This window comes from Agrilus planipennis, unplaced genomic scaffold (genome assembly GCF_000699045.2).
Source record: "Agrilus planipennis isolate EAB-ADULT unplaced genomic scaffold, Apla_2.0 scaffold199, whole genome shotgun sequence".
NCBI classification, from domain to species: domain Eukaryota; kingdom Metazoa; phylum Arthropoda; class Insecta; order Coleoptera; family Buprestidae; genus Agrilus; species Agrilus planipennis.
The window spans coordinates 564,052-589,032 of NW_020439011.1; the positions used below are offsets into that span (position 1 = coordinate 564,052).

Genomic DNA, 24,981 nt, shown 5'->3' on the forward strand with positions numbered 1-24,981 from the left:
CGGTGTTATTATATGTACATGATGATTATGGGAAATATTAATCGTTTAATCAAATATAGAGGAACACTGTTCGTCGCTCAACTTTTTACGGTAGTAATCGTTTAGCGTGAAATTTCAATTAACAAGCGATTGAAATGAAAATTAATGGTCTTTTATCCCAAAGGACATTTATAGGGCCGCTGGTATTGCTTACTATGTTATGTTTTACGAATAATATTATCTAAATATCTACCCTCAATTTTACTAAAAACAATGCACTATTTTTCTACAAAACATCTATAAACTAATGTATCACACAGTACATAAAAGATAGAGATAAATTTTTTACACTTTCAGGAAAATACAGAATACCAGAACGGTTCTCGCCAGTGTAATAAAAGAAAATTAAAATATTTTCTTTCTGCATATTAAAAATTTGCAAAAGATCATTATTTTGCTTTAATTTCCAGTATTTATTTACATATTTGTTCTTTGTTATACAACGATATAGATCCATTTCAAAGAGAGCCGTTCAAATTAATTTTCTTTCAAACAAAAATTTGATTAAAGCAAACTTTTAATGGCCTCTTTTATATCTTAATTGTCTTCAAAAATACCTTTTCTTAAATTCAAAAGCCACGAACTCCACTTGAAAAATGAACAGCTTGTTTATTAGACGGACTTTTGTTATTTTTAAGCGACAAAGTTCCACAATAGAATGTATGTACACAATGCCCAGGGACGTAGTCAGCTTTCTTTTCACATGGGCCACACCGTTATAGATTTTAGGCTCCAAATAAACCAAAACGCCTTGAGTTCTGGAAAAATGACACAATCTTACATAAGTCAAAAGTAGAAGATGTCTCAGCCTGCACGTTGATTTTCTACCCTAGTGCGTATGCTTTTCTTTACCACCCCTGCATTATATTATTACATAAAAAGGCCGAATAGCTTTGCATTAAATCCAGTGTCTTAGGGTAGTAAAGTTTATCGGGATAAGTTAATATTCAAGGTGGGCCAAGACATAAATCAGAGCTTTTAATAGATTTGCCTGGGTCACCCTGACCCTTCATAGCTGCGTCCCTAACAATACCGAATAATAAACATACAAATGCATTTTCATTATGTTAAAAACTGAGAGCTTTTTCTTTTATAACGAATAATTACAAATTCTGCGGATACATTCGTTAATAATAATTTTGCATGATTATTTTGAAAATCCCGTCATTCTGCTGGCGTTACCAATTTAATGAAATTACCTAAATCGTGTAATTTCGCAGCAGTAAATTTTAATTAGTAAATGGCAATATTTGTTTAATTAATAATATCAAACAGGGCAACTAGTTTATTCAGTTTTGTTTAGGTGTTCCTGTACATCAACTAACGTTGTACATTCATTACCTATAAAATTTAAATGTGAAAAGGGTAATCACAAGTACCAAAACTCTTTCTGTTCTTTCTATCTATTCAATAATCAATTAACAACGATTTATCTAGCATATCTCATTTATATCTTCCTAAATGGATAGATAATAAATTATGTAATAGAAAAAGATTTTTGTTTTTCATCCCCTTTCAAAATGAAAAAACAAAATCAGAATTTAGTACGCCGTTACGCCACCTAACGCTACAGAAATGAAATCGAATCCAAAAGTTAACGCATGTCTCTACGGAAATGAAATTTATAAGGCACACAATACGGCCAAAACGGCACTAGATATCGCTACCAATGTAGAATTAATCGTTAAAAACAAAGCCTTAAAAAAAAAAAGGAATAAAATGTAGATCATTTTCTTTTAATCGCAAACGTTAACTGCAGGAAGGACGAAAGTCAAACTAATCAGTCTAGATGATAAATAAACAAAAAGAAACCGTTTTATAAATATCACTTGCATGTTTTGTAGCGTATAAATGTTAAATTTTATGAAACAGAAGTAAATACGAAAGAATATTTTATGAGTCGAACTGCATACTCAATATCAATGAGATGAAAAAACGAGTAACTAATTCCCGATTATATTTTTATGAAAACGTTTGTAAAAAAAATAACTAATCATATTTCAAAATTTCACCCCTGAATTGGGAACGGCGCCAAACTGGAATATATTACCTTTTACGCGACATTCAAGGATTTCGAAAGGTATAAATTACAGCTTCGTTTCCTTGTGATGCTATCATTTAATAGTCATGTACTTTGTTTCTTAAATATCAATAAAACGAGAACTTACATAAATATAGGTCGTTTCAAAACGAACAAAGTAGGAAAAGGTCCCAATGGTAGAAATAAACAATAATATAAGAAAAACTATAAGTATAAAAGGTCTTAAATTAAACATTAGCTTACTTAATTTCCTAAAAACCCATACTTAAATACGTTTAAAAACCTTAATCGTAGATGAGATATTCAGAGACTCCTTAAGTACCAAAAGGAGCTTTAGGCTTTTACACGTATTGAAGGACTTTTGAGTATGAAAGTATGTCATTTGATTTTCTTGTGTAACATGTAGATAGGTAATAGAGGGCTTCAAGCTCAATTTTTTATTTTATGAATAATATCCACTCTGTATAGTTCGATTATAAGAGTACAAAAAAGGGATTTTGTTTGACAATGCCCGAAGATAAATAAGGAAAATGGTATTAGGGGTTTGTAGGAAGAAAAGATGTATTATTGAAGTATGTGAGTGTAGTGATGATGGTGGTGGTGGTGGTGGTGGTGGTGATGGTGGTGGCAGTGAGTGTGGTGGTGGTTCGGAAAATTCGCAACTCGCGACGCACGTTGCCGAATTCGGTGGTGGCAGTTGATCAGTAGCGCTATATCGTAGTGCGCCGTGAGTCGATCCCGAAGCTGCCATGAAATCATATTGCATACGCCCTTTCGTCGGTGGGTTCTATTTTACCTACCACAATGTCAGCAACATTGCAACAAAATGATCCAGAATCATTAACTGCGGTGGGTTTTTACTACCCTTGCATGATTAGACTAAATCCCTTTTTTTGTAAATATTTCATACGCCCCCACGTATGTAACACATACATATATGCATTTAATTAGCATAATATAAAATGCATTCGTACACTCATACACATCTCTTTATCCCTTGTTCTATTGTTATTTAGCTAGAGCTTGCATCTAATCACCATAGTTTGCTTGAGAAGTTTTATTAAAAATTCATAGTTTCCAGAAATCAAAAGTTTGATAATGATTAGCAATTCAAGGTACTCGTGTTGAAAAGTAGTTAATTAGTTGGATAATAGACAAATAGTTTCTTTCACAATACCAACAATTAAACGAATATACAGGGTGTCGCACTTGACATGCGAACAACTACTACTGCAATTATTTACAATTCATCACGAAATTATATATTATACAAGTTATTAATTTAAATGAGTAAGCAATTAAAAACAAAACCAATAGTGTAATGTTGTGGAAAAGAGACCAGCTATGAAATTTTCAACTCACGAAGGATTTCATTGAATGTTTTTAACTTAAAAGAACTGAACAAAAATACGTAACAGTCTTATGAAATCCTTTTTCAAAGCACTAATCATAACAGCAAAAGAGGCTAAAATAATTTTACGAATATACAAAATCTGAAATAATTTAACAAAAAATATTGGACTCCATGAAAGAAAATTTAAGACATTCTAATTACTGAGAAAGACCGTAGAATATAGAATGATTTAATTTATTAAAGTGCCTCTTTCGCTCAATTGACTATTATGCGATACAAAGAATCTTATATCGTTAGCAAAACGAAGTAAGTGGAAAACCCTCGTCGAAAAGTTTTCCATTAGATTTAAGCGTCGAAAAGACAAAAGCATTTTCTTTTCGCTTAATCTTTATAACATTCGTTTGGTTAATCAATCCTAGATCGATCAAAGCAAAAATAATCTAATCACAAGTGTTAACTTTTGGCTCAAATTCTCTACCTTTATTTTTATTTAATAACTATCGAACAATTTGCGTTGTTATTTAATTAATTTTCAAAAATATTAACTAACATAACATATTCATAACTTTCGTACTAAACATTTTTCGCTGACAAGCGGTTGTGTATTTCCATCTTTAATAAATGTGAACAAGTCATCTTAAATGTACTTGAAGAACATACTTAAAAATAAAAATATCTTCAGAAGTAGCAGCGAACGGTAAATAAAGGAAGTGGAAAAGAAGCTCCAAGATACGAAACCCAATNAAAAAAAACAATGTACTCCAATGGCAACTAAATTTATTACCCTCTCCTATATTGATCGACATTTGCGATAAACCGATATTGAATTGTAGACTGAAATCGATATTAATTAGAATTCCAATGTCGCCTACCCCCAGTATATGAATTTAATACGAAAAAAAAAAAACAAATAAATTCTATAAACACCAAATGCAAAAGTTTAATAAAATTACATAGAAAAAAAAAAACACTGGGTTTGTTTCACTAAAAGGTTTATGGGGTCGAGTCATTCTGTTCAAGATCAATTTTTTAAATCTTTATTTAATTGCTACATGTATGAAACGTACGTAAAATAGAAAAAGAAAAGAAAAGGGAAAGATGAGAGTTCTATTACGAATCTACATGTATCGTAGTAAAAGTTCAACAAGTACAACGTAGGGAAAATCAATTGCTTAATTACATACTGCAACATGCACGAAATTAAATACCATTTGCAAAATTTTATAAGTAATGAAGCTCTCTTATTTGCATTTATAATTATTAACATCGGTAAATTAGAGGCATACATTTTTACTGTTTTGCTATTCCCTTTTCTACTTATAGCTAATATTAGAACTAAATGGGCAAGTTGCTTCTCTTCGAGATTTACTAATCCACATAGGCCAAGACCGCGACTGCTCAGAATTACGAGAAAAAATTCGAAGACTAAGAAGAAACTGCGTAGAGGGTTGTAAATTTATAGCCCAGCTCATTTTGCCGCAATTGCGCAGGTAAAAAATGATGTTGAAACTGCGCAACGGAATTTGTATAAGTAGATACTTTTTAATTCCGCAACAAAAAAAAATATTATTTTACAGCGCTGTCGCAGAAGGTATCCCAGTGTATAATTCCCACCATGTACTGTTATTTTTCATGTCTCAACTACTTCTTCGCGAACTCACCAAGTGCCATAGACTTGTTCAAGTTGTACCTATGGATATGTCAGGCTATTATGGTACGTAAATTGAAAGGGTACTATCGTCATCGTCTTTGGCTGTTGAGTGTTTTAAATAGAATAGTACGAAAATACGTATTTAAGTAAAAAGTACCGAAATCAACTTTCAAATATTATTCCTGCGCTTTAACGTTTCATAAACGCAATAAACCTAAAGCAGGACCTTTGATTAAAGTATCTGTTGGGGTTGATTCGGAAATTATAAAAATATCTGAACGATAAAATTATTTGTAATTCCTATAAATGGTGATACTTTTATTGCTTTTGTGGCACGATAAAGCGCCTGCACTTTACAGTGAAGTCAGTCAATCTGTTCAGTTTGTTTATAAAAATGACTTTCGTGGACTAGACAGATACACCCGTTCTTAAAATTGCCTTACGCCTACCCTGAATAACGCCAACATCCCCATTGTTTCTCGCAGTAATTCCATGCAACCCATTAATTCTTTTGATTAAAATCTAACGGAAGGTTTTTGATGTAACGTTTATTATAAAAATGAAATCAATTAAATAATTAACGTAAGTCAATTTCGAAGATTTTCACAGACAATTAGTCCTAACAGAATAATAAACAAAACCTGTAAACTTTTGCTTTATATTTGTTCATTTTGAAGTTAATATCTCTAGAAATTCGACACTTCTTAAGTAAATTCTCCTAATTAAGACTGGAGTATAGCTACAACCGGTATTTAATTGACGATAAGTAAAAGTACTAACGAATTTCACGTTCTTTTAGGACCTGTACTGGTGTATTCTCGTTGTTTTGTTTGAATAGCGTTTGTCCTTAACAATCAATATGTTCAAAATTGAAAATTGTATTATGTATGTTGCGGGAAGCCTTCGATTATTATTACAGAAAACAATTTTTCTCTCGAATAGAGAGAGGCAAATATTACTCTCGGTTCAGCAAACACGAACAGTTCCATTCAATAAAGATTGAAAAATTGAAAAGGGTTGTAGCATATTCACCTACAACACAAAGTCATGATTAACTAAATCTGTTTACATACAAAACATGCTACACAATACAGGGTGATTATAAACATTAATACGCCAACGAAATATTACGTACGAGTAAATTTTCGAAATTTAAACAAAATATCTAATCGTTGTGTCTCATAGAAAAATTTTTAGAAAACCGGGCTGGACCTTCTAATTTGGGAAACGTCATTAGTCAAATTTTATTATGCAAGCAAATTACTCCTGATTTTAACCAAGAGGAACTGTGCAGTATTGCAAAAGACTCCGAAGAAATTGTTCAACTGCTAACTGAAATGCAAGAATTTCTTCCAAAACAGGAAACTAATTTGGGTACGTAAAAACTTGAACTCCCAACAGTAATCCTCAGGGGTGTTTTAATGCAAACAACTTCTCGGAAACAACGGAATGAAATTTTTCACTTTTTAAGTTAAACATTTATAAGCAAAACAGTTTAGAAACAAAGTATTCTAACTGTCGTTTTTACTACTTTTTTATTTGATGACTTTTAAACATTCCGGGGGTTAAAGAAACGTATAATGGATTTTAAAATAAACTGAAAAGCGTAACTGTGTTGTATAAACTTCGTTTATGCTCCAAGCTTCATACTCTAGATTTTCTCCTTGCGGTCGCCCAGCGTGAAATTGATCGAATTATTTGACTCTCAAATTTCTACATATTTTATCCTTTATCTATCTATACTACTCATTAATATTATAATACGTATTACTGGCATCAAATTCGGACAAGAATAAAACGAATTTAGTTTATACGAAGAAAAATAGTTATAACTGTAAGACGTACCATTGTATTAACAATTCTGTTTTAGAACACCAAATGGCGTTAACAGAGGACCTAAACAAGTGGACCAAAAAAAGTCGTGGAAGCTCTTTATGTAAGAATATGCGATTTTTATGTTGCATTCGAAGAACCAATTACTTATAAAAGTTATTTGCTAAATATTTTACGATTTCACACCAAATTCTTTGTACATAAATACATATATGTATGTATGTACTTGTTTCGTATAAAACGTGCTCTGACGTATGAGGGTACGAAAAAATATCGGTTTGTCAAAAAGTACCTATCGATGAGAAAAATAGCAAATATTTGTACGTTTAGGTATACATTCTGATTCTCAATTGAATACAAGAGGTAAAAAAAAACAATGTACTCCAATGGCAACTAAATTTATTACCCTCTCCTATATTGATCGACATTTGCGATAAACCGATATTGAATTGTAGACTGAAATCGATATTAATTAGAATTCCAATGTCGCCTACCCCCAGTATATGAATTTAATACGAAAAAAAAAAAACAAATAAATTCTATAAACACCAAATGCAAAAGTATATACACATATATATGTATACAACAATGACAAAAATTCGTAGAGAATTTCTTTTAGGGTTGTAACGGATGTGCTTTAACGGTTGCGGATGGGGATGCGAATTTAAATTAGGTTAAGCTTGCGGATGCGGATGAGGGTGCGGATATTAGATGCGGATATCCGTTATAATCCTAACTTCTTTCCTATCGTTCGATCATGCAACTTATTTTTATTAGATATCTTTACAAACATATAAAAGGCAAGGCAATGTGTATTAATAGTAGTGATTATATCTATAATCTATTAATATGTAATATAATTAATGCATTGACACCAACGTAGCACAATGTGATATAATATTTATCCACAAAGGAATATTTCTTTGTATTGTTCGTATATAACAAGAAAAAAGGCGTAGTTGATTATACATTATTATATAATTCTAAAAAGAAGTTAAAAATATATATTATGCCATTGAGATATTAAAATCGCAATTACAATTTACTATATACATTCCTACATAGATTTTAGAATGATTCCAAACCAACCTAATTTTAAGTAGGTACTAGGCACATTATTTAAATAGTTTTGCTTTTTCTCAAAATTAATGCGGTAATAGCTGAAAGGGATATTTATATTACATGTTATATACAAATACAAACTTTTCTATTTTCTTTATCCTAGTTGATAATTATATTCGGTAGCACATTAGAAATTTAATAGCAATTTGCGATACTAATGTTGACTATAACAGCTCAATTATTAGCGCGACAAAACAGTGCCCCATGTTCCAATTCGACAGAATGCTAACTTTTAATAAGTAGATCAAAAATGAATAAAATTGCAGTACAGGGTGTTTCAATTCGAGTTGTATTATTCTTGTAACGCATAGGAAAAAGAAAAATAACTGAAAATTCGGAGCGATATTTTGTATAGATGGTAGTAGATAATTTTGCAAATATGTATTAACACACATAAATTTTATAAAAATTATTTTTCCTAAAACGCACTAAGTTTTACAATAAATATGTATGCAGCATAGCAAAACTCAATCTTCCTAACAGCAATTCAATTTTTGAAACTTCGTACACTTAAAACTATGCAAACGTAACATCATGATTCCTTATAAAATACAAAAGTACTGCAAAGCAACAATACTTTACTTCTAGTGCTTATTTAAATAAACATTTGAAAAAGTGAATATACCGCTAGGCACTGTACTGTTAATTAAATATGAGGTACATATACCCTGCACAAATTTATGAACAAACAACGTTTAAAATTTGATATTTCAATAACTTAAAATAACGGTTTATGTAGATGGGCATTATTTTTGTGATTAGGTACAAATGTGCTACTAAAATTTTCATAAACTTGATATAATTTAAAATCGAATTCATTTTTTATAATTTTCTCCATTATTATTTGTCTAAACATATGATCTTTGTATATTTTTGAAATCAGAAAAAAGAGGGAAATGTATAAGATTTAAAAAAAAAAAAATTCAAACACCCCCTGTATAGCTGGGTAATAACAGTTTAAAGAAATGTCTAGTAGCACATTTGAAATCGCAAAAAAAATTGCATAAACCACATATCACTATTTAAAAGGAGGGGTATCAAATTCCGAAATTCACCCTGTATTTGGCGCCTGTTTGTTTCTCAACTTGTGAAAGAAAAATTGATTAAAATTAGGAACTTGTATTATTTAAACTAACTCAATACTATTGCTCAAATACTTTCTTATATTTATGTATGTATAAGTCCTAATAAAATTATAATCTAATTACATTTTAGCTTAAAATTTGTTCCTCACTTTGTTAGATACACCAAGTATTACACTTAACATTAGTGTAAATAACACATCTATTTATTAAATTTGAAGAAATATAGAAGTTGTTGAATACATTCGTTTTTTAATTCACAATTATCTGTCCTAATTGGATTGGATTGCGATTTTGTCATTCATATACAATTTATTAATTAATATTGTATACAATAACAAGCGTGATTCACTGTTTAAAATTTTGAAATTTAAATTAATATTCTGCTACCATAGATATCGTATCTAGATCGATTGATTAGTGCACCTAAATCGTTTAATTAGGATGTCTAGAGTGTAAATAATGACTACATTCTAGAAATGTAGATGTTTCATAGTAATGTAAAATAGAAATCTAGCTATTACTTTGAAAATGTGGATCTTTGGTTATGGATCTCTGATATGGAAAGTCGATTTTCCTTTTGAGGAAAAAGTGATTGGTTGTATAAAGGGGTATAAAAGGCGATTTCATCAGCATAGCACTGATCATAGAGGGACTCCTGAGAAGGTATTTTTTTCCATAAAAATTAGTATCAACTTTCTTCCAGAAGTTGAGGTTAACTTTTCGAAAATCTAAAGTGAATGTGTTTTTTAGCCAGGAAGAGTTGTAACATTAGAAGTTGGTTGTGAAGAGGTAAGAGTAACTGTTGTTTCTGTATTTATTTGACCATTAAATGCAGCTAAGGGGTACTTTTAAATAAATAATGAAACACACAGAATAACCTTTTCAGGATGAAGTATGGGGTGTAGCTTACAGAATAAAAGAAGATGACATTGAAAAGGTTTCTGCACATTTAGATTATCGTGAAAGAGGTGGATATTCAAAAAGAACTGTTACATTCTATCCAAAAGACAGTAATAAGTCTTCGTTACAGTTACATGTCTACATAGGTACTGAAGATAATTATAATTATGTTGGAGAAGCTCATGAAGCAGACATTGCTAAACAAATTGTAGATTCTGCAGGCCCAAGTGGCACCAATATAGAATATATATTAAATTTAGCAAAGTCTATGCGTGAAATTGCACCTAACATAAATGATGAACATCTTTATAAAATAGAAATGAATGTATTAAAACTCTTAGAAGAAAAATAAAACTTTATTCAAATTCACTTTGACTAAATAACAAAAAATCTATATTTAAAAAGTAACATTCTTTATCAACACATTCCAAGTGAGCAAGGCAATTTAGTAGGTACATAATGTTACTTATCCACACAAGATAGACACCTTATTCCTCCCTCAAGATTATACCTACAAAACTGTATAGAAAATACTTTGTTAGTACTAAGTTAACCAACACTTACATCTTGACTGCACAATTCTCACAAAATGTTTCATCACAAATTTCACATAATTGGATACAAGTTGAACACAAAGTATTTTCACAAAACCAACATTTCGCAGTTAAATTATTCTGGCAATGACAATTCATGCATTTACATATCCCATTTGTTTTCTGAAATCAGTAAAACGTAGCAACCAATTATTCTCATTTAAAAGGACTTACTTTCTTAGAACAACCTAATTTTCTTGAACCACGAAAAAGAATTGCCAAAGTTTTAGCTAAAACAAAAGAAAGTGTTATCCTTTATACTCTTTTACGAATTAAAAACGTTTACAATGAATTTTCTCTACACATTCATTGGCGTTTAATTCCACTTCTGAAACATGCCTTTTCAATTGTGGAGCAAAACTTTCTTCAAAAGGACACGAGCGTTTGCCCATAATAAATAACTTATACGATTCTTGAGATATTAATTAATAATTGTTTTATCAAAAACGAAAAAAGAAATGTTGTTTACGTTATTACTGCAATTCTTTAACCTCACATTTGTTTCGGCTACTTCTTCATTCTTCTTCTTGTTTATTACTATTTCATGAGAGTTTAAATTCTCGACAGGACCGTAATCAGAATATTTTAGAATATTTTAAACTGTGTAAGGAAAGGGGGTTGTAGGTAACATGTGTTGCAAAACATTTAGAAATTCGTTAAAAAGGTGTCTTAAGTTAATCAAAGACCATTAATTATTGTTAAAATGTATTATTCAAATCCATTTGACAATAAATCGTGAACAAGATAATATATTTAATTTATTATTTATAATATACTATATCTTTATATATAAAGCAATAAATAATGTGGATCATTACAAGTCAACCAGCCTTTATCTGTAAATTTTTTTCTATGAAGAAACAATAGTTAATAAGAACGGCTTGCGCATATCAGCACAAAAGAAAGGATTTTCCTTTAGTCAAAAAAATATATTTGTATATCCATGTGTTTCTAATATTTAATATCCTAAAACTAACCTAAGTAATGAATAATTGATGTACCTATAACAACATTACTTTTAATGATTGTGCGGTTGATCGAGCTAACGATTGACGTATTTCTGCTAGCTTTTGTTTGAGTGTCAGGTCGTTATCGTGCAGAAATATACGTAAATCGGTTCTCAATCTATCTTTGCTGATATGTACATTAAAATCACATTTAGATATAATAACTGTGAAAATTCGAACTGCTTGGGGATTGCGAGGCCCTACGACGCAATTCCCCTAGCTTCCTGATAACTCCTATATTAACTTACTAGAAAAACGCAATTCGAGCAACAGTCTTCTAATTGAACGAAACAAAGTGACGTATCGCCCTGCACCGACACGGTACGAATCATAATGTTTCGTCCTACGCTAAGTACCATCATGAAAATGGGAAAATTCTTCTTGGGTTGATGCTCAGATTTTAATAATAAAATAGTTGTAAGGAAGCAGAAAAGTTGCTCGTTGACTGTTGTACTAGTAAGCTGTTAGTTAATATAATTGATCGCTGTGGTTTGAATATTTTTTAATAATTGTGCCGTGGTAATTGTAAACAGGTTGCTTAAGACGACATCACAAATATAGTAAAAAATCGTACGTTAAATATATATATATATCACTCGATATGCATTTGAAAAGCAGTGACAGTGAACACGATAAGAACATCTAGAAGTTAAAAATACAAAAACTTTTTTAGTAATATTGATATAGCATGCCTTCCGCCGACACTGTTTCTGCACTAAATGATGTGGGTTACTGTAATGATTCGTCCACCGTATCTTACTCATTGTGTGATATGTATTTATATAATATGTATATTTTAATAGATATAATATTTAAATATATTTTATAAGACTTTTATATGATATGTACTGATTATTAAATCGATTGTTGTTATTTGATGGAACTCGCAGAGACAGTCGTGAGTTACCATCAGCCCTGAAGGACGGAATTAACGAACTCTGCTGCTGTAATATACGCTCCACGTTGCTTAAAAAGGGAGATAAGAATAAAAGCCTTTAATTAAAGGAGCATGTGGTTGGGGGTGTGCGAAGAACACAGCAGCAGGGTCCGGTATACTTCAGTCCAAGAAACCGGTATTCACTAACTTTTCTAAGAAAAATTTAACATCACCAAGTTCGGAATCTTTTATACCCAGTGATTTCAACATTCCCAAATCGCCATTTTCAACCGCCATGAATACTGAACGTAGATGTTCTAAATCAGATCGCATTAGATGTAATGCTGCTCCAAAATCTTCTATTGTTTGAGACTCTGCAATTTTAAAGCAGAGATAATTAATATAATTTTAGATTTAAGACTCTAAACGCTCAAAACCGGCGCTGATTCTCACATCAACGAAGAGAGAGAGAATCACTCCCACTGGTTACATTAATTTTTTTGCAGTGCGCAACTCATGGTACCCTCTCGGCTCTTAACGAAATAACTTTTCATTCAAACTTTCAAACTTTGTATAAACGACTTATGTTTTATAAACTGTCTTACCTGACAAAGCAATGGCTACTTTGTCCACTCCACCCAATGGTTTGAGAGCGTCTCTTGCTTTACTTCCAAAAAGTTTTTCGAGATAATTGGGCCCGTGACTTGCCAAAAGTGATTTTAAGAAGCTGCCTGTTTCTTCTACTGGTGGCCGTTTAGCTGCTGTACATAATCTGGAATCTTCGTCATATCCATCCGGACAATCGGGAGCCCCGTCACATAAATACTGAATAGAAATACAATTTCCATCCCCCGGACACTTGAAGGGTTCGTAAGGATGACAGGCGTCTGCTAAACATAACATTAACAGTTGACAACGCGTTTCTTACTTACCGTTCAAACAATAAAAAACCAACATTTCGCAGTTAAATTATTCTGGCAATGACAATTCATGCATTTACATATCCCATTTGTTTTCTGAAATCAGTAAAACGTAGCAACCAATTATTCTCATTTAAAAGGACTTACTTTCTTAGAACAACCTAATTTTCTTGAACCACGAAAAAGAATTGCCAAAGTTTTAGCTAAAACAAAAGAAAGTGTTATCCTTTATACTCTTTTACGAATTAAAAACGTTTACAATGAATTTTCTCTACACATTCATTGGCGTTTAATTCCACTTCTGAAACATGCCTTTTCAATTGTGGAGCAAAACTTTCTTCAAAAGGACACGAGCGTTTGCCCATAATAAATAACTTATACGATTCTTGAGATATTAATTAATAATTGTTTTATCAAAAACGAAAAAAGAAATGTTGTTTACGTTATTACTGCAATTCTTTAACCTCACATTTGTTTCGGCTACTTCTTCATTCTTCTTCTTGTTTATTACTATTTCATGAGAGTTTAAATTCTCGACAGGACCGTAATCAGAATATTTTAGAATATTTTAAACTGTGTAAGGAAAGGGGGTTGTAGGTAACATGTGTTGCAAAACATTTAGAAATTCGTTAAAAAGGTGTCTTAAGTTAATCAAAGACCATTAATTATTGTTAAAATGTATTATTCAAATCCATTTGACAATAANCAAGTGGCTTTTAAATAATAGTGTTGTGTTATAAACAATAATATAATTATATTTTTGAAAGTTTGGGAAAAATGAGGTGAAATGGACAAAAAAGGGCATACAGTAGTGAATGACGATATTGATCGGCAATTTCAACAGGTATACATACAGTGTAAAATTAAAAAAAAAAAAATACTTACCATTCCTTTTTGAGCTGATATGGCCGTAAAGTCTGCTAAGATCTATGGCCATAACAGCACGGGGAATAGCAGCACATAATGCTACCACCACCGTTACCAGGAGTAGCGGGTGTGGTGCTGAAACCACACGTACCATGGTTTGGTGGTAAGCGCAGGGAAGCTCTTCTCACCTATCTTCCAGCTCAGTCCGAACTACCCTCTTATCGCTTGCGGAATTTCGAGTTCATTGACAAAGTTTCGTGCGCAAACGCTTACTCTGCGGCCAGCTGTTGATCCTGTTGGATCAATAAAGACGGGAGTTTGCGAGGAAACTTGGAACACCAACACTACTCCCACACATTGCTATTGCGATAATGAATTTGATCCCTTTTATTCCTTGGAGATTCTTACACTTCAATGTACACTTATTACACTCCCTTCAAACACACCTACGCCATAAAAATCTCGTATGTTATCCATTATACAATCAAATAATGATTACTACAGTGAATAATATTAATTAATGATGAAAGGTTTCAATTTAAAAACCTTTGTTGTCTTTTCAAATATACCTACTTTATAGTTTACTATCCTTTTCAACAAATAGCGGTATTTTTGTGAATTACTGCCACAAATTATCAATGGCAAGCAATTCCTATGAACACGTGTGGTCTCTTTACATCTGTTTTATTAACTCTACAAAAGGAAATTTAATTTTTAATATATTTACCTTTTTTTCGCACATATGAAATGTGCATTTATTTGCAATATTATTCAGAAATAAACTGAAACTTATAAGAAATGTATTAATTTACAACAACCTAATTATAATATAACAATAATCACATCAGAACTTTCCTATGCATAATAAGTAATCAAAAACTTCAAGAAAAATACAATTTTAAATTAATCGTTACGGCCCTGACTATACTTGTGTTAGTGACTTTCTCTCGATTGGCTGAATAGTTAATTACAATACAAATACAGAACACACAGCATAACCTCAACTCTAGAGATAGCTATCAACATATAACACAACAATTACAGGTGAAAAGAAATACGTAAGTAATATTGATAGTATTTTAACTTTTATTAGTTCTATATAATAATTAATATTTGTAGATAATCTACATTAGAAATGGCAGATGTTTTGGACATAAATGACTCTGTTGATTTGGATGTAGAAGACGAGGGTGAACGTAAGCTTGATGTTTTTAAAACTTTAAAATTAATAATTAACTGTGTATTTAGAGGGAGTATTAAAGTTAAAAGACAAAGTTTTGAGAAGAAAAGGACGGGGTTTTGGGGCAGGTGAATCCAGAGAACATGAGAAAATTAGAGGCTATGAATCTGTTGATAACGGTGATACTGGGGATGAAACTGGTCCACAAAAATGTAAGTTCTAGTCTCGATATCTTTTTATACTTATATATAAATGATTTACTTTTAAGCTGTTGAAGGATGGATATTATTTGTAACATCTGTACATGAAGAAGCATCAGAAGAAGATTTGAATGAAAAGTTCTCAGAATTTGGAACCATCAAAAATATTGCTTTAAATTTAGATAGAAGGACAGGTTTCTTAAAGGTAAGTGTATTGATTCATTAAGATACTACAAATGATACAGTATTTTCTACTAATCTGCAGGGATATGCATTGGTTGAATATGGTACATTTGAAGAGGCTAATGCAGCTCGTGAAGCATTAGATAGGAGTGATTTCTTAGGACAAACAATTGGAGTTGATTGGTGTTTTGTCAAAGGATCAAAGAAGTAAGTTACAAATAAATATTTTGGTTAATCTTATAATTATTAATTATTCCAGGTCCAAGAAAAAGTCCAGACGTCACTGATATAAAGACAGAATTATTGCCTGATAAGTTTCTTAATATTTGTATTAATTGATTTTCTAATTGTATATCTGACAAGTGTGAAAACCAAATAAAACCTACAAGCATGTATGAATGCTATCAATAATTGTAACTGTCACTTATTTTGGAATTGTTTTCTCATTTGGTTTCTTACTATTATAGAACATTTACACTATTCAATTAACTTTAACAACAACATTGTTTTTATTTAAAAAAAAATTAGTAATCAAAAAACCTTTTTATTTGTTTTAATACTATACCTTGATCCTAAAGTGTAATTAACGCCCACAAATTTTTGCAAGAATATAATGAGTGTCGATCTTATTTGTTACATAAAATAAGAAAGGTGTGAAAGTTATCTTGTTAAATTTCTATTAATTTTTAAAAATTATCCATAGTTCAAATTTCCCTCGCAATTAAGTTTAACCTTATTTCATAGTCGAACCTGTCAATGTCAACATACGTTGATACGTGTAAGAGGTTTATGGCTATTCTAATACTCTTCTGACAAACACCATGGAAAATTAAATATAGCCATATTTTCTAAATATAAGTAACAGTATAACTTAAAAATTACTTTTTAGTGCTTGCAATAACTTCAGTTTATCTATTTGGTATTTACTACATCACGATGTCTTCCTCAGCGATTTATATATTAGACGTCAAAGGAAAGGTAAATTTAATATTTCTGCTTTATAAACGGTCAATATCACTAGAATTTTTAGGTATTAATCTCTCGCAACTATAGGGGCGATATCGATTTGGGAGTCATTGAGAAATTTATGCCCCTTTTAATGGAAAAGGAAGAAGAAGGATTATTAACACCTATATTACAGACATCAGAATGTACCTTTGCGTACATTAAAACCAACAATTTGTATCTAGTTAGCACAACAAAGAAGAATGCAAATATTGCTCTAGTATTTGTGTTTTTACACAAAGTAGTACAAGTAATGACAGAGTACTTCAAGGAATTAGAAGAGGAGAGCATTAGAGATAATTTTGTAGTCATTTATGAATTGTTAGATGAGTTGCTTGATTTTGGCTATCCTCAGACTACAGATAGCAAAATCTTACAAGAATATATAACTCAAGAAGGCCATAAATTAGAAATTCAGCCGAGAATACCTATGGCTGTAACAAATGCAGTTTCATGGAGGTCTGAGGGTATTAAATATAGGAAAAATGAAGTATTTTTGGATGTTATTGAGTCTGTCAATTTGTTAGCTAATGCTAATGGAAATGTTCTTCGAAGTGAAATTGTTGGAGCCATTAAAATGAGAGTATATTTATCAGGAATGCCTGAACTACGTCTTGGACTAAATGATAAAGTTCTTTTTGAAAGTACTGGCAGAGGAAAGTCTAAATCAGTAGAATTAGAAGATGTAAAATTTCATCAGTGTGTAAGATTATCAAGATTTGAAAATGATAGAACAATTTCATTTATACCACCTGATGGTGAATTTGAACTGATGTCCTACCGATTAAACACACATGTAAAAAGTTTATTTTCTGTAAAGGAAGTGTAAATGTTCAAATTATTTATTTTTAGGTGAAACCACTTATTTGGATAGAGTCAGTGATAGAAAGACATGCCCATAGTAGAGTAGAATACATGATAAAAGCCAAATCTCAGTTTAAAAGAAGGTCTACTGCAAATAATGTTGAAATTGTCATTCCTGTGCCAGGTGATGCAGATTCTCCCAAATTCAAGACAACAGTTGGCAGTGTAAAATATGCGCCAGAGCAGAGTGCTATAACATGGACCATTAAATCATTTCCAGGGGGAAAAGAATATCTTATGCGTGCTCATTTTGGATTGCCTAGTGTTGAATGTGAAGATAATGAGGGTAAACCTCCTATTCAAGTTCGATTTGAAATACCTTACTTTACAACATCTGGAATTCAGGTAATACTCTAATAAAAACTCTATTATTAAAGATAATTTAAATAGTTTAACATTGCCAAATGGATTATTTTTTAGTTAAAAGAGTAAAATTATATCTGTTATTTAATTAAATTTTTCTTACTTCAGGTTCGCTACCTTAAAATTATAGAAAAAAGTGGTTACCAAGCACTTCCCTGGGTGAGATATATAACACAGAATGGAGATTATCAGTTACGTACCAACTAACATTAATCTTGAGGATTTTACAATAAAGGAAAGTATATTTTTAACTTTTGACAAGCATTTGCTCTATGTTTACATAAAACTTAACATTAGGTAAGATTTGTGTTCTATATTTGTTATGAAATCATTAATGTAGACAAGTAGTAATCTGTATAAGACTATCTACATTTTGCATTCAAAATAGAATAATGCACAAAAACCGGCCTTTTTTCAGTCCATGTTTATTATAAATCACAAAGTATTAGTAAAAGTAATGTAACTTAAAATGTAACAGTTGCTTTAACTTTACCTAAAGTAATTAAATTTATTATTTTACATCAATCATAAGTTATTTTTTTGCCAGCTCATTTGATAACCAGTCCAAACCTTCATATAAACCATTACCTTGGGTTGCACGTGTAGGTTGAATAAACCACTAAAAAGTAAATGCTTTTTCAAATATTAAGGTAACAGATTGTCATTAAAACACTTACACGACGGTTGCGAAGCTGATGTAACTGTAACTTATCAGTTAATTCAGCTGCAGTCATAGCATTTGGTAAATCTTGTTTATTTGCAAAAACCAGCAGAACTGCATCCCTCAGCTCATCTTCTTGTAACTACAATTTTATTTGATTATCAAGTGACTGAAACTGACTAGCGGTTTCTTACCATATTATGAAGTTCATGTTCTGCTTCTGTAATACGTTCTCTATCATTAGAATCTACAACAAAAATGAGTCCCTGTGTATTCTGAAAATAGTGACGCCACAATGGCCTTATTTTGTCTTGACCACCAACATCCCAAACGGTAAAGCATATATTTTTGTATTCAACGGTTTCAACATTAAAACCGATAGTAGGAATAGTCGTGACGATTTCTCCTAATTTTAACTTGTATAAAATTGTTGTTTTGCCAGCAGCATCTAAACCAACTAAAAAAGAGGTTATTGGGAAATCAATAAGCACAAACATAACTCATCTTACCCATTAAAATTCTCATCTGTTTCTTGCCGAATAAACGTGTGAACACACTTGAAATTGTTAATCCCATGTTAAATATGTATAAGTTATCGAACCACAATAAACTATTAAATAAATGCTTTCAAAGTATCTTATGCCACGTCAAACGTCACAATTTAAATACCGTTTTTGTCTTTTATGCTCCTATTCCACAAATTAACTTTTACCAATTAAAAATTGGTAAAAGCAATTATAACATTTGAGCTTGTTGAAATTAATTGGTAATTAAAATTAAGCTTATTTTGGAACTATACGAACTAAACATCGCACCCTCTTATTTGTCATTCACCACTTCTTTGACAACCATTGACAAACTGACACCTGCACAAGAGCACATACACCAATGGTTTCATGGTTCATTTTCTCTTTGTATATCTATTATCTATGATTTATTTCATAGATTATAGAAAATATGTTTATATATTCTATGTATATTGTTTAATGTTTAAGTCAACTAGTTCCGTTAAAAAATTGTGCATTGGTCAGAACCGGTCAGAATGCAGTATAATCTTAAAATTTGTAATTATTATCAACATAAAAATTAAATGCTTAAATACGATTGAATTACAGTTGAAAGGAGGTTAAGCAGACCAATATCATTATACAGATCAAGTAAGGACTCGTATTTGATAAATCATCAAAACATGGTTTGTTAGATAATACCGAAACTTGGACCCTGTGTATGCTGAAAATATTAATCAAGAATATCGGTATGTTTCTCTTTGTAATAAAGATAAAAAAATAATACTTGCTACTTATAAGTATATGGATAAAAGAAATAAATATTAAAATATTTAATTTTATTAATAATGTATTACATTTATGTTTTTCATTATTAATTTAGTCATGTTATTCATTATCAATCAAATTATTTAAAAACGCGTATTTATTTCACTCCTACTTTGTTGTATGTGATTACTTTTAATATAGCAAATTATTCCACAGGAGTAACTCTAAACATCTTGTGTGGTTGGGTTTTGATTGATGCCTCTGCTGTTCACTCTAGAAAGAAGTTAATGGGTTTTGTCAACTGAACACAACTACAACAGGGGTAAGTGATAAATTTTTAAATTTTGTAGGGAAGAAATGTCTCAAATGAATTTATCATCTTACAGAATTTATTTTGATTAATTAACAATTTCATTCATTAACAAACGTCGTAAGCAATAGAACAAGAAGTTTCTAATGTTAATTTTGGAAATTATGTTTGAGAATTTGTTAAAAATAAACTTTTAACTATCTATTGCAGTGCCAGCGTGAAATATTGATACCCTCATTTGTGATGTCCGTTTTCGTTAAATAGATGTTTCCAAATTTGTCTATTGTTCATAATATTTTGAAGAACACTAATTATATATTACTTATTATAATTTTTGAAAAAGTATTTTACTGATTTACATTGATGTTTGTATGGTTGAATATACGGTGTTCTTTCCTCAGCTACATTTTATATGTGGTGGCTTTTCGCATTGATCTATTATTTACTGTTTATACATGTTTGTTGGTTTTTTATCGTTAAGTATTTTCGTGTTTGATGTTTTGTACGTAATTATTATAGTGAGCTCCAATATGTGTTCACAAATTGTATCCTGCATCTACATTTAATAATGTAATTTATCTTTTTGATTATGTCTACAGACTTCCCCGTAAATGAGAAAGAGGGAGAGAACATTGAAGTAAATTTTGACCTTACCGAAAAACAAATGGTGCAGTATAGAATATTGTTCTTGCTGGATTTCATTTAATGTCAAAAAAGGTGAGAAATATATACCACAATATAATTAATATATAGGTGCTTAACATTCTGTTATGTATGTTTTATATTTCATTCATAAAAACTTAATTCTATGGGGACCTTATAACAGCTATGGTTGTCTTGCGTTATGGATCACTTTTTCACTTCAGATATTGGTTACTAATGTCTTATGAAATCTATGAAATTTTCATTTGAGTTCTTGAGTAATAAAATCCACTGTGTTGCAGAACATCACTTTCTTTGCTACGTAGACTAAACAATTAACATTTGAAAATTGTTTAATTTTCTTTATAATCGCTGACCAGTTAGAAATTACTGTAATACATAATATTAATATTAAATAGAATTGAATACTAAAGAACCAAAATTATTAACCATATTTCTATACATGATATTTCTAAAATATGGCTTACAGTTGCAGTCTTTAATTTAGCCAATTCTTTCGCAGGATTTTACATAAACTGTAGATGCCGTTCGTTATGAAGCAATGATTGTAGTTCTCTCCAGAAAGTAGCAGTACCTCAAAGAATTGTAAAAGTGCCTTTTCTTTTCCACCGCAAAAAGATTACTTGTTCATTTGTGACAATGAATTGTCAATTGTCATGAGTGCTCTCCACAATCAAGAGGTCAAAATATGATTTTTTTCATAATGCCTCTTGATGATGTTAGGTAGAACTGGTCCACATAGGTCATTAACGAGGGTTGCAGTTTATCATAGGACTGCAAGGATATTACAATTTAGGTAAGATTGTTGTAAATGATAATGACGTTTTTATATATAAACAGGCATGTGAATAGTGTAAAGTCATATACACTATATTTATTTGTTATTATTAATAGAGAAAAGGTTTAGCGTTACTTTATTATTGTATTATGTACGTTTTTTTTATATCAGTAATATCTGAAAACATTCATATTTTATTTTACAGGAACATAAAAACTCCAGATTCCATATGTTACAAAACATTGGTTGTATCAGTGCTCTTGCACTCTGGAAAGTGGTAATACCCGAANATAATTGAATACTAAAGAACCAAAATTATTAACCATATTTCTATACATGTTACTTCTAAGGTATGACTTACAATTGCAGTCTTTAATATAGCAAATTATTCCGCAGGATTTTACATAAACTGTGGATGCCGTTCGTTGTGGAGCATTGATTGTAGGAATTCTCTCCAGAAAGTAGCAGTACCTCAAAGAATTGTAAGTGTCTTTTTTCCACCACAAAAGGATTACTTGTTTATTTGTGACAATGAATTATCAATTGTCATGAGTGCACTCCACAATCAAGAGGTCAAAATATGCCATTTTTCGTAATGCCTCTTGATGATGTTAGGTAGATAAATGGTCCACATACGTCATTAACGAGGGTTGGAGTTTATTATAGGACTGCAAGGATATTACAATTTAGGTAAGATTGTTGTAAATGATAACGACGTTTTTAGTTTATATACACAGACATGTGAATAGTGTAAAACAGTTAATTTTGTTAATAATGTCTTATTTCAGCTTTCAACTGTTAATTTAGGCATGCTATTTATTGCAACTAATTTCATTAAAAGAGTTAATTAAAGAAAAATATAAAGTGTATTACTGTCATTATACTTGTTTTTCTTCCCAAAACATAGCAGTATTTTTAAAGAATTGTAAAGTCATATACACCATATTTATTTGTTATTATTAATAGAGATATAGTTTAGCATTACTTTAATGTTGTATTATATACGTTTTTTAGTAAGAAGGCTATATCAATAATACCTGAAAACATTCATATTTTATTTTACAGGAACATAACTCCAGATTCCATATGTTACAAAACATTGGTTGTATCAGTGCTCTTGCACTCTAGAAAGTGGTAATACCCGAAGCTTGAGGAAGGCGTGAAGGTGCCTTTTACCGTTGGGAACGAAGAAAGTGTGCTGTAGCTGAAGGAAAGATTTATGACAATGAACTGGTAAGTAACAGTATTCAAAAGGCCTGTTTGGCGTTTATAAATTTTTTAAAGAACATCGATTTGCACTTCCAACCCCCAATTTAAAAACGTTTTTATTTCGTGATTATTAATATTTTAAATCCTGATTTTGAAAGCCGAATCTTTAATAAGTAAAAGAAGTCAGAACTGCTACTGCAGCCTGACGTTCAGAATACTTTGCAGTTAAGTGGGTTGCCTATATAGATGACCAACGAAAATATGTTTATATATTCTATGTATATTGTTTAATGTTTAAGTCAACTAGTTCCGTTAAAAAATTGTGCATTGGTCAGAACCGGTCAGAATGCAGTATAATCTTAAAATTTGTAATTATTATCAACATAAAAATTAAATGCTTAAATACGATTGAATTACAGTTGAAAGGAGGTTAAGCAGACCAATATCATTATACAGATCAAGTAAGGACTCGTATTTGATAAATCATCAAAACATGGTTTGTTAGATAATACCGAAACTTGGACCCTGTGTATGCTGAAAATATTAATCAAGAATATCGGTATGTTTCTCTTTGTAATAAAGATAAAAAAATAATAGTTGCTANAACAGATGTTTCCATTAGTGTGCATGTTACTGATTTATTTGATTTAAAAATGATAATTAATTATTTTTTCTTGCCTGTTTCTATATAGATTGTCCCACAAATGAGAAAGAATTGCAGTTAATTTTGGTGCTACTAAAACAACCGATGCTTTTGACGTCTTCTCTTTGCAACATTATGCAGTTAATTTTTGCCATAACAATGGGAGGCAATTTGAAATTAATTAATTTGGAAGCAACCGGAACAACAAATTATCTGCAGTGGTATCCCTTCAAGATTTGGTTGGTTTGCTCATCATATTGGTAGACATTAGAACGTAACTTTCTACAATTAATTATGGTAAGAATAAATGACTTCATTAATACTAATTATTCTTTATTATTCTGTTATTGAATTTCTGTTAACAATTATCTATTGTCAACAGTATAAGTTGAGGTTATTGTGCATCTATAACTCGACAGATAGTTATTTCCCACAGAATAAATTGCCATTTATCATTGATCTATCTATGGAGTTTATCTATCTATGGATTTTCTTCACTTATCTATGTCGCGTTCTATGGTTGTAATGTAAAATGGCGTAATGTTTATTATTTTATTATTCAACTATTTTATTAGCTGTTTGGTGCGTTTTTATTTGTGTTTCTTAATTATGAGTGTAATTAATATGTTTTTTTTGTCCATTTCTGCAGGTTATACAATAAATGAGAGAGAATTAATGTGCAGTTTGGTTATACTGAAACAGCCCAAGTCTACAAGGGTGTGGTCTTTCCTGGATTATATTCTTGATTTGCCGTTTCGTCTCCGGCTTGTAACACCATGCAGTTAATTTTCAACCCATCAGCGAAAGCAACTGGATATTTATTTGAATTCCACCGTAATAAGAATTTCTCTGCTACAGTATTCCTCCTGGAGTTGGTTTACTTTTCACATCTGTAAACTTTGGAATGTTACGTTTTATAATTAATTAAGGTGAGAATACTTGATATAATTAATTTTAATTGCTCTTTATTAATCTGTTTGCCACCGTATCTGTTTCAGATCGACGTTGGAGAAGACAAAGATGACCCAGTAGTTGAAATAGTTCTTTATTTTGCATGCTCTATCTAGTAGAATTCATTAAGTTCATTTTATTCAAATTAATTTTTAACTTCCCATTAGGAAGTTATTGTAATTGGGTCGAAAAGTGAAATCGGAATTTTCATTATATTTCCACGTTTTAACATATTAGTAGCATGCTAGCCAATTTTTTTGATGATGTGTGTATGTACGTACGTACGTACGTACGTTCGTATGTCAGCATGTACGTACGTACGTACGTACGTACGTACGTACGTACGTACGTACGTACGTACGTACGTACGTACGTACGTACGTACGTACGTACGTACGTACGTACGTA

General features: G+C 30.9%; 6 protein-coding genes and 3 long non-coding RNA genes across 13 annotated transcripts; 6 read left to right on the top strand and 3 right to left on the bottom strand.

Annotated features, from left to right (window-relative positions):
* Positions 1-2,734: 2,734 nt before the first annotated feature.
* LOC108741287 lies at positions 2,735-9,249 on the top strand. 2 transcript variants are annotated; one of them, XM_018476038.1, is made up of 5 exons: positions 2,735-2,929; positions 4,758-4,924; positions 5,012-5,148; positions 6,271-6,459; positions 6,956-9,249. In XM_018476038.1, exons 1-5 carry the CDS (start codon positions 2,885-2,887, stop codon positions 7,069-7,071), a joined length of 654 nt encoding a protein of 217 aa, XP_018331540.1. In that variant the 5' UTR covers positions 2,735-2,884; the 3' UTR covers positions 7,072-9,249. The 2 variants fall into 2 exon arrangements, with proteins under 2 accessions (XP_018331540.1, XP_018331541.1); XM_018476039.1 differs by having other exon boundaries at positions 6,283-6,459.
* Positions 9,250-9,447: 198 nt separating this feature from the next.
* LOC108741278 (putative glutathione-specific gamma-glutamylcyclotransferase 2) lies at positions 9,448-10,394 on the top strand. Its single transcript, XM_018476022.2, has 3 exons — positions 9,448-9,788; positions 9,876-9,914; positions 10,012-10,394. The coding sequence occupies exons 1-3, from the start codon at positions 9,654-9,656 to the stop codon at positions 10,375-10,377; spliced, it is 540 nt and encodes a 179-aa protein (XP_018331524.1). The 5' UTR covers positions 9,448-9,653; the 3' UTR covers positions 10,378-10,394.
* Positions 10,368-15,163, bottom strand: LOC108741280 (IDLSRF-like peptide). 3 transcript variants are annotated; one of them, XM_018476019.2, is made up of 6 exons: positions 14,308-15,163; positions 13,108-13,389; positions 10,905-12,876; positions 10,793-10,848; positions 10,590-10,741; positions 10,368-10,536 (listed from the first exon to the last, which is right to left on the bottom strand). In XM_018476019.2, the coding sequence occupies exons 1-3, from the start codon at positions 14,441-14,443 to the stop codon at positions 12,683-12,685; spliced, it is 612 nt and encodes a 203-aa protein (XP_018331521.1). In that variant the 5' UTR covers positions 14,444-15,163; the 3' UTR covers positions 10,368-10,536; positions 10,590-10,741; positions 10,793-10,848; positions 10,905-12,682. The 3 variants fall into 3 exon arrangements, with proteins under 3 accessions (XP_018331521.1, XP_018331520.1, XP_025831956.1); XM_018476018.2 differs by having other exon boundaries at positions 13,108-13,392; XM_025976171.1 differs by having other exon boundaries at positions 10,368-10,544; positions 13,108-13,392.
* LOC112904918 lies at positions 13,450-13,968 on the bottom strand. Its single transcript, XR_003231448.1, has 3 exons — positions 13,682-13,968; positions 13,570-13,625; positions 13,450-13,518 (listed from the first exon to the last, which is right to left on the bottom strand). It is a non-coding gene; the product is annotated as an uncharacterized LOC112904918 (long non-coding RNA).
* A 92-nt stretch (positions 15,164-15,255) lies between the features above and the next one.
* Positions 15,256-16,269, top strand: LOC108741279 (RNA-binding protein 8A-like). 2 transcript variants are annotated; one of them, XM_018476023.1, is made up of 6 exons: positions 15,257-15,347; positions 15,409-15,485; positions 15,538-15,681; positions 15,738-15,874; positions 15,935-16,059; positions 16,112-16,269. In XM_018476023.1, the coding sequence occupies exons 2-6, from the start codon at positions 15,425-15,427 to the stop codon at positions 16,137-16,139; spliced, it is 495 nt and encodes a 164-aa protein (XP_018331525.1). In that variant the 5' UTR covers positions 15,257-15,347; positions 15,409-15,424; the 3' UTR covers positions 16,140-16,269. The 2 variants fall into 2 exon arrangements, with proteins under 2 accessions (XP_018331526.1, XP_018331525.1); XM_018476024.1 differs by lacking the exon at positions 16,112-16,269 and having other exon boundaries at positions 15,256-15,347; positions 15,935-16,063.
* A 321-nt stretch (positions 16,270-16,590) lies between these two features.
* LOC108741274 (AP-1 complex subunit mu-1) lies at positions 16,591-18,609 on the top strand. The gene is made up of 4 exons (XM_018476017.2): positions 16,591-16,830; positions 16,883-17,653; positions 17,710-18,066; positions 18,193-18,609. The coding sequence occupies exons 1-4, from the start codon at positions 16,789-16,791 to the stop codon at positions 18,289-18,291; spliced, it is 1,269 nt and encodes a 422-aa protein (XP_018331519.1). The 5' UTR covers positions 16,591-16,788; the 3' UTR covers positions 18,292-18,609.
* Positions 18,493-19,646, bottom strand: LOC108741277 (ADP-ribosylation factor 2). The gene is made up of 4 exons (XM_018476020.2): positions 19,255-19,646; positions 18,940-19,202; positions 18,762-18,887; positions 18,493-18,703 (listed from the first exon to the last, which is right to left on the bottom strand). The coding sequence occupies exons 1-4, from the start codon at positions 19,319-19,321 to the stop codon at positions 18,617-18,619; spliced, it is 543 nt and encodes a 180-aa protein (XP_018331522.1). The 5' UTR covers positions 19,322-19,646; the 3' UTR covers positions 18,493-18,616.
* A 76-nt stretch (positions 19,647-19,722) lies between these two features.
* Positions 19,723-23,203, top strand: LOC108741281. The gene is made up of 5 exons (XR_001938484.2): positions 19,723-20,000; positions 20,236-20,341; positions 20,929-21,046; positions 22,167-22,460; positions 22,836-23,203. It is a non-coding gene; the product is annotated as an uncharacterized LOC108741281 (long non-coding RNA).
* Positions 23,204-23,733: 530 nt separating this feature from the next.
* Positions 23,734-24,642, top strand: LOC108741259. The gene is made up of 3 exons (XR_001938479.2): positions 23,734-23,919; positions 24,272-24,551; positions 24,621-24,642. It is a non-coding gene; the product is annotated as an uncharacterized LOC108741259 (long non-coding RNA).
* The last annotated feature ends 339 nt before the right edge of the window (positions 24,643-24,981 follow it).

What these genes read in the sequence shown, in the direction of transcription:
- LOC108741287 (XM_018476038.1), top strand. Translation starts at nt 2,885, where the DNA reads ATGTCAGCAACATTGCAACAAAATGATCCAGAATCATTAACTGCG. An exon ending in ATCCAGAATCATTAACTGCG is followed by an intron (nt 2,930 to 4,757) that starts GTGGGTTTTTAC and finishes TTCTACTTATAG; the next exon opens with CTAATATTAGAACTAAATGG. An exon ending in GGATATGTCAGGCTATTATG is followed by an intron (nt 5,149 to 6,270) that starts GTACGTAAATTG and finishes TGTGTCTCATAG; the next exon opens with AAAAATTTTTAGAAAACCGG.
- LOC108741278 (XM_018476022.2), top strand. Translation starts at nt 9,654, where the DNA reads ATGTGGATCTTTGGTTATGGATCTCTGATATGGAAAGTCGATTTTCCT. An exon ending in ATAGAGGGACTCCTGAGAAG is followed by an intron (nt 9,789 to 9,875) that starts GTATTTTTTTCC and finishes TGTGTTTTTTAG; the next exon opens with CCAGGAAGAGTTGTAACATT. An exon ending in TAGAAGTTGGTTGTGAAGAG is followed by an intron (nt 9,915 to 10,011) that starts GTAAGAGTAACT and finishes TAACCTTTTCAG; the next exon opens with GATGAAGTATGGGGTGTAGC.
- LOC108741280 (XM_018476018.2), bottom strand. Translation starts at nt 14,443, where the DNA reads ATGGTACGTGTGGTTTCAGCACCACACCCGCTACTCCTGGTAACGGTG. An exon ending in TATCAGCTCAAAAAGGAATG is followed by an intron (nt 13,393 to 14,307) that starts GTAAGTATTTTT and finishes TGTTATGTTTAG; the next exon opens with CAGACGCCTGTCATCCTTAC. An exon ending in AGTAGCCATTGCTTTGTCAG is followed by an intron (nt 12,877 to 13,107) that starts GTAAGACAGTTT and finishes TTAAAATTGCAG; the next exon opens with AGTCTCAAACAATAGAAGAT.
- LOC108741279 (XM_018476023.1), top strand. Translation starts at nt 15,425, where the DNA reads ATGGCAGATGTTTTGGACATAAATGACTCTGTTGATTTGGATGTAGAA. An exon ending in TGAAACTGGTCCACAAAAAT is followed by an intron (nt 15,682 to 15,737) that starts GTAAGTTCTAGT and finishes TTTACTTTTAAG; the next exon opens with CTGTTGAAGGATGGATATTA. An exon ending in TTTGTCAAAGGATCAAAGAA is followed by an intron (nt 16,060 to 16,111) that starts GTAAGTTACAAA and finishes TAATTATTCCAG; the next exon opens with GTCCAAGAAAAAGTCCAGAC.
- LOC108741274 (XM_018476017.2), top strand. Translation starts at nt 16,789, where the DNA reads ATGTCTTCCTCAGCGATTTATATATTAGACGTCAAAGGAAAG. An exon ending in TATTAGACGTCAAAGGAAAG is followed by an intron (nt 16,831 to 16,882) that starts GTAAATTTAATA and finishes TAGAATTTTTAG; the next exon opens with GTATTAATCTCTCGCAACTA. An exon ending in CCTACCGATTAAACACACAT is followed by an intron (nt 17,654 to 17,709) that starts GTAAAAAGTTTA and finishes ATTTATTTTTAG; the next exon opens with GTGAAACCACTTATTTGGAT.
- LOC108741277 (XM_018476020.2), bottom strand. Translation starts at nt 19,321, where the DNA reads ATGGGATTAACAATTTCAAGTGTGTTCACACGTTTATTCGGCAAGAAA. An exon ending in ACAGATGAGAATTTTAATGG is followed by an intron (nt 19,203 to 19,254) that starts GTAAGATGAGTT and finishes CCTCTTTTTTAG; the next exon opens with TTGGTTTAGATGCTGCTGGC. An exon ending in ATCAGCTTCGCAACCGTCGT is followed by an intron (nt 18,704 to 18,761) that starts GTAAGTGTTTTA and finishes TTTACTTTTTAG; the next exon opens with TGGTTTATTCAACCTACACG.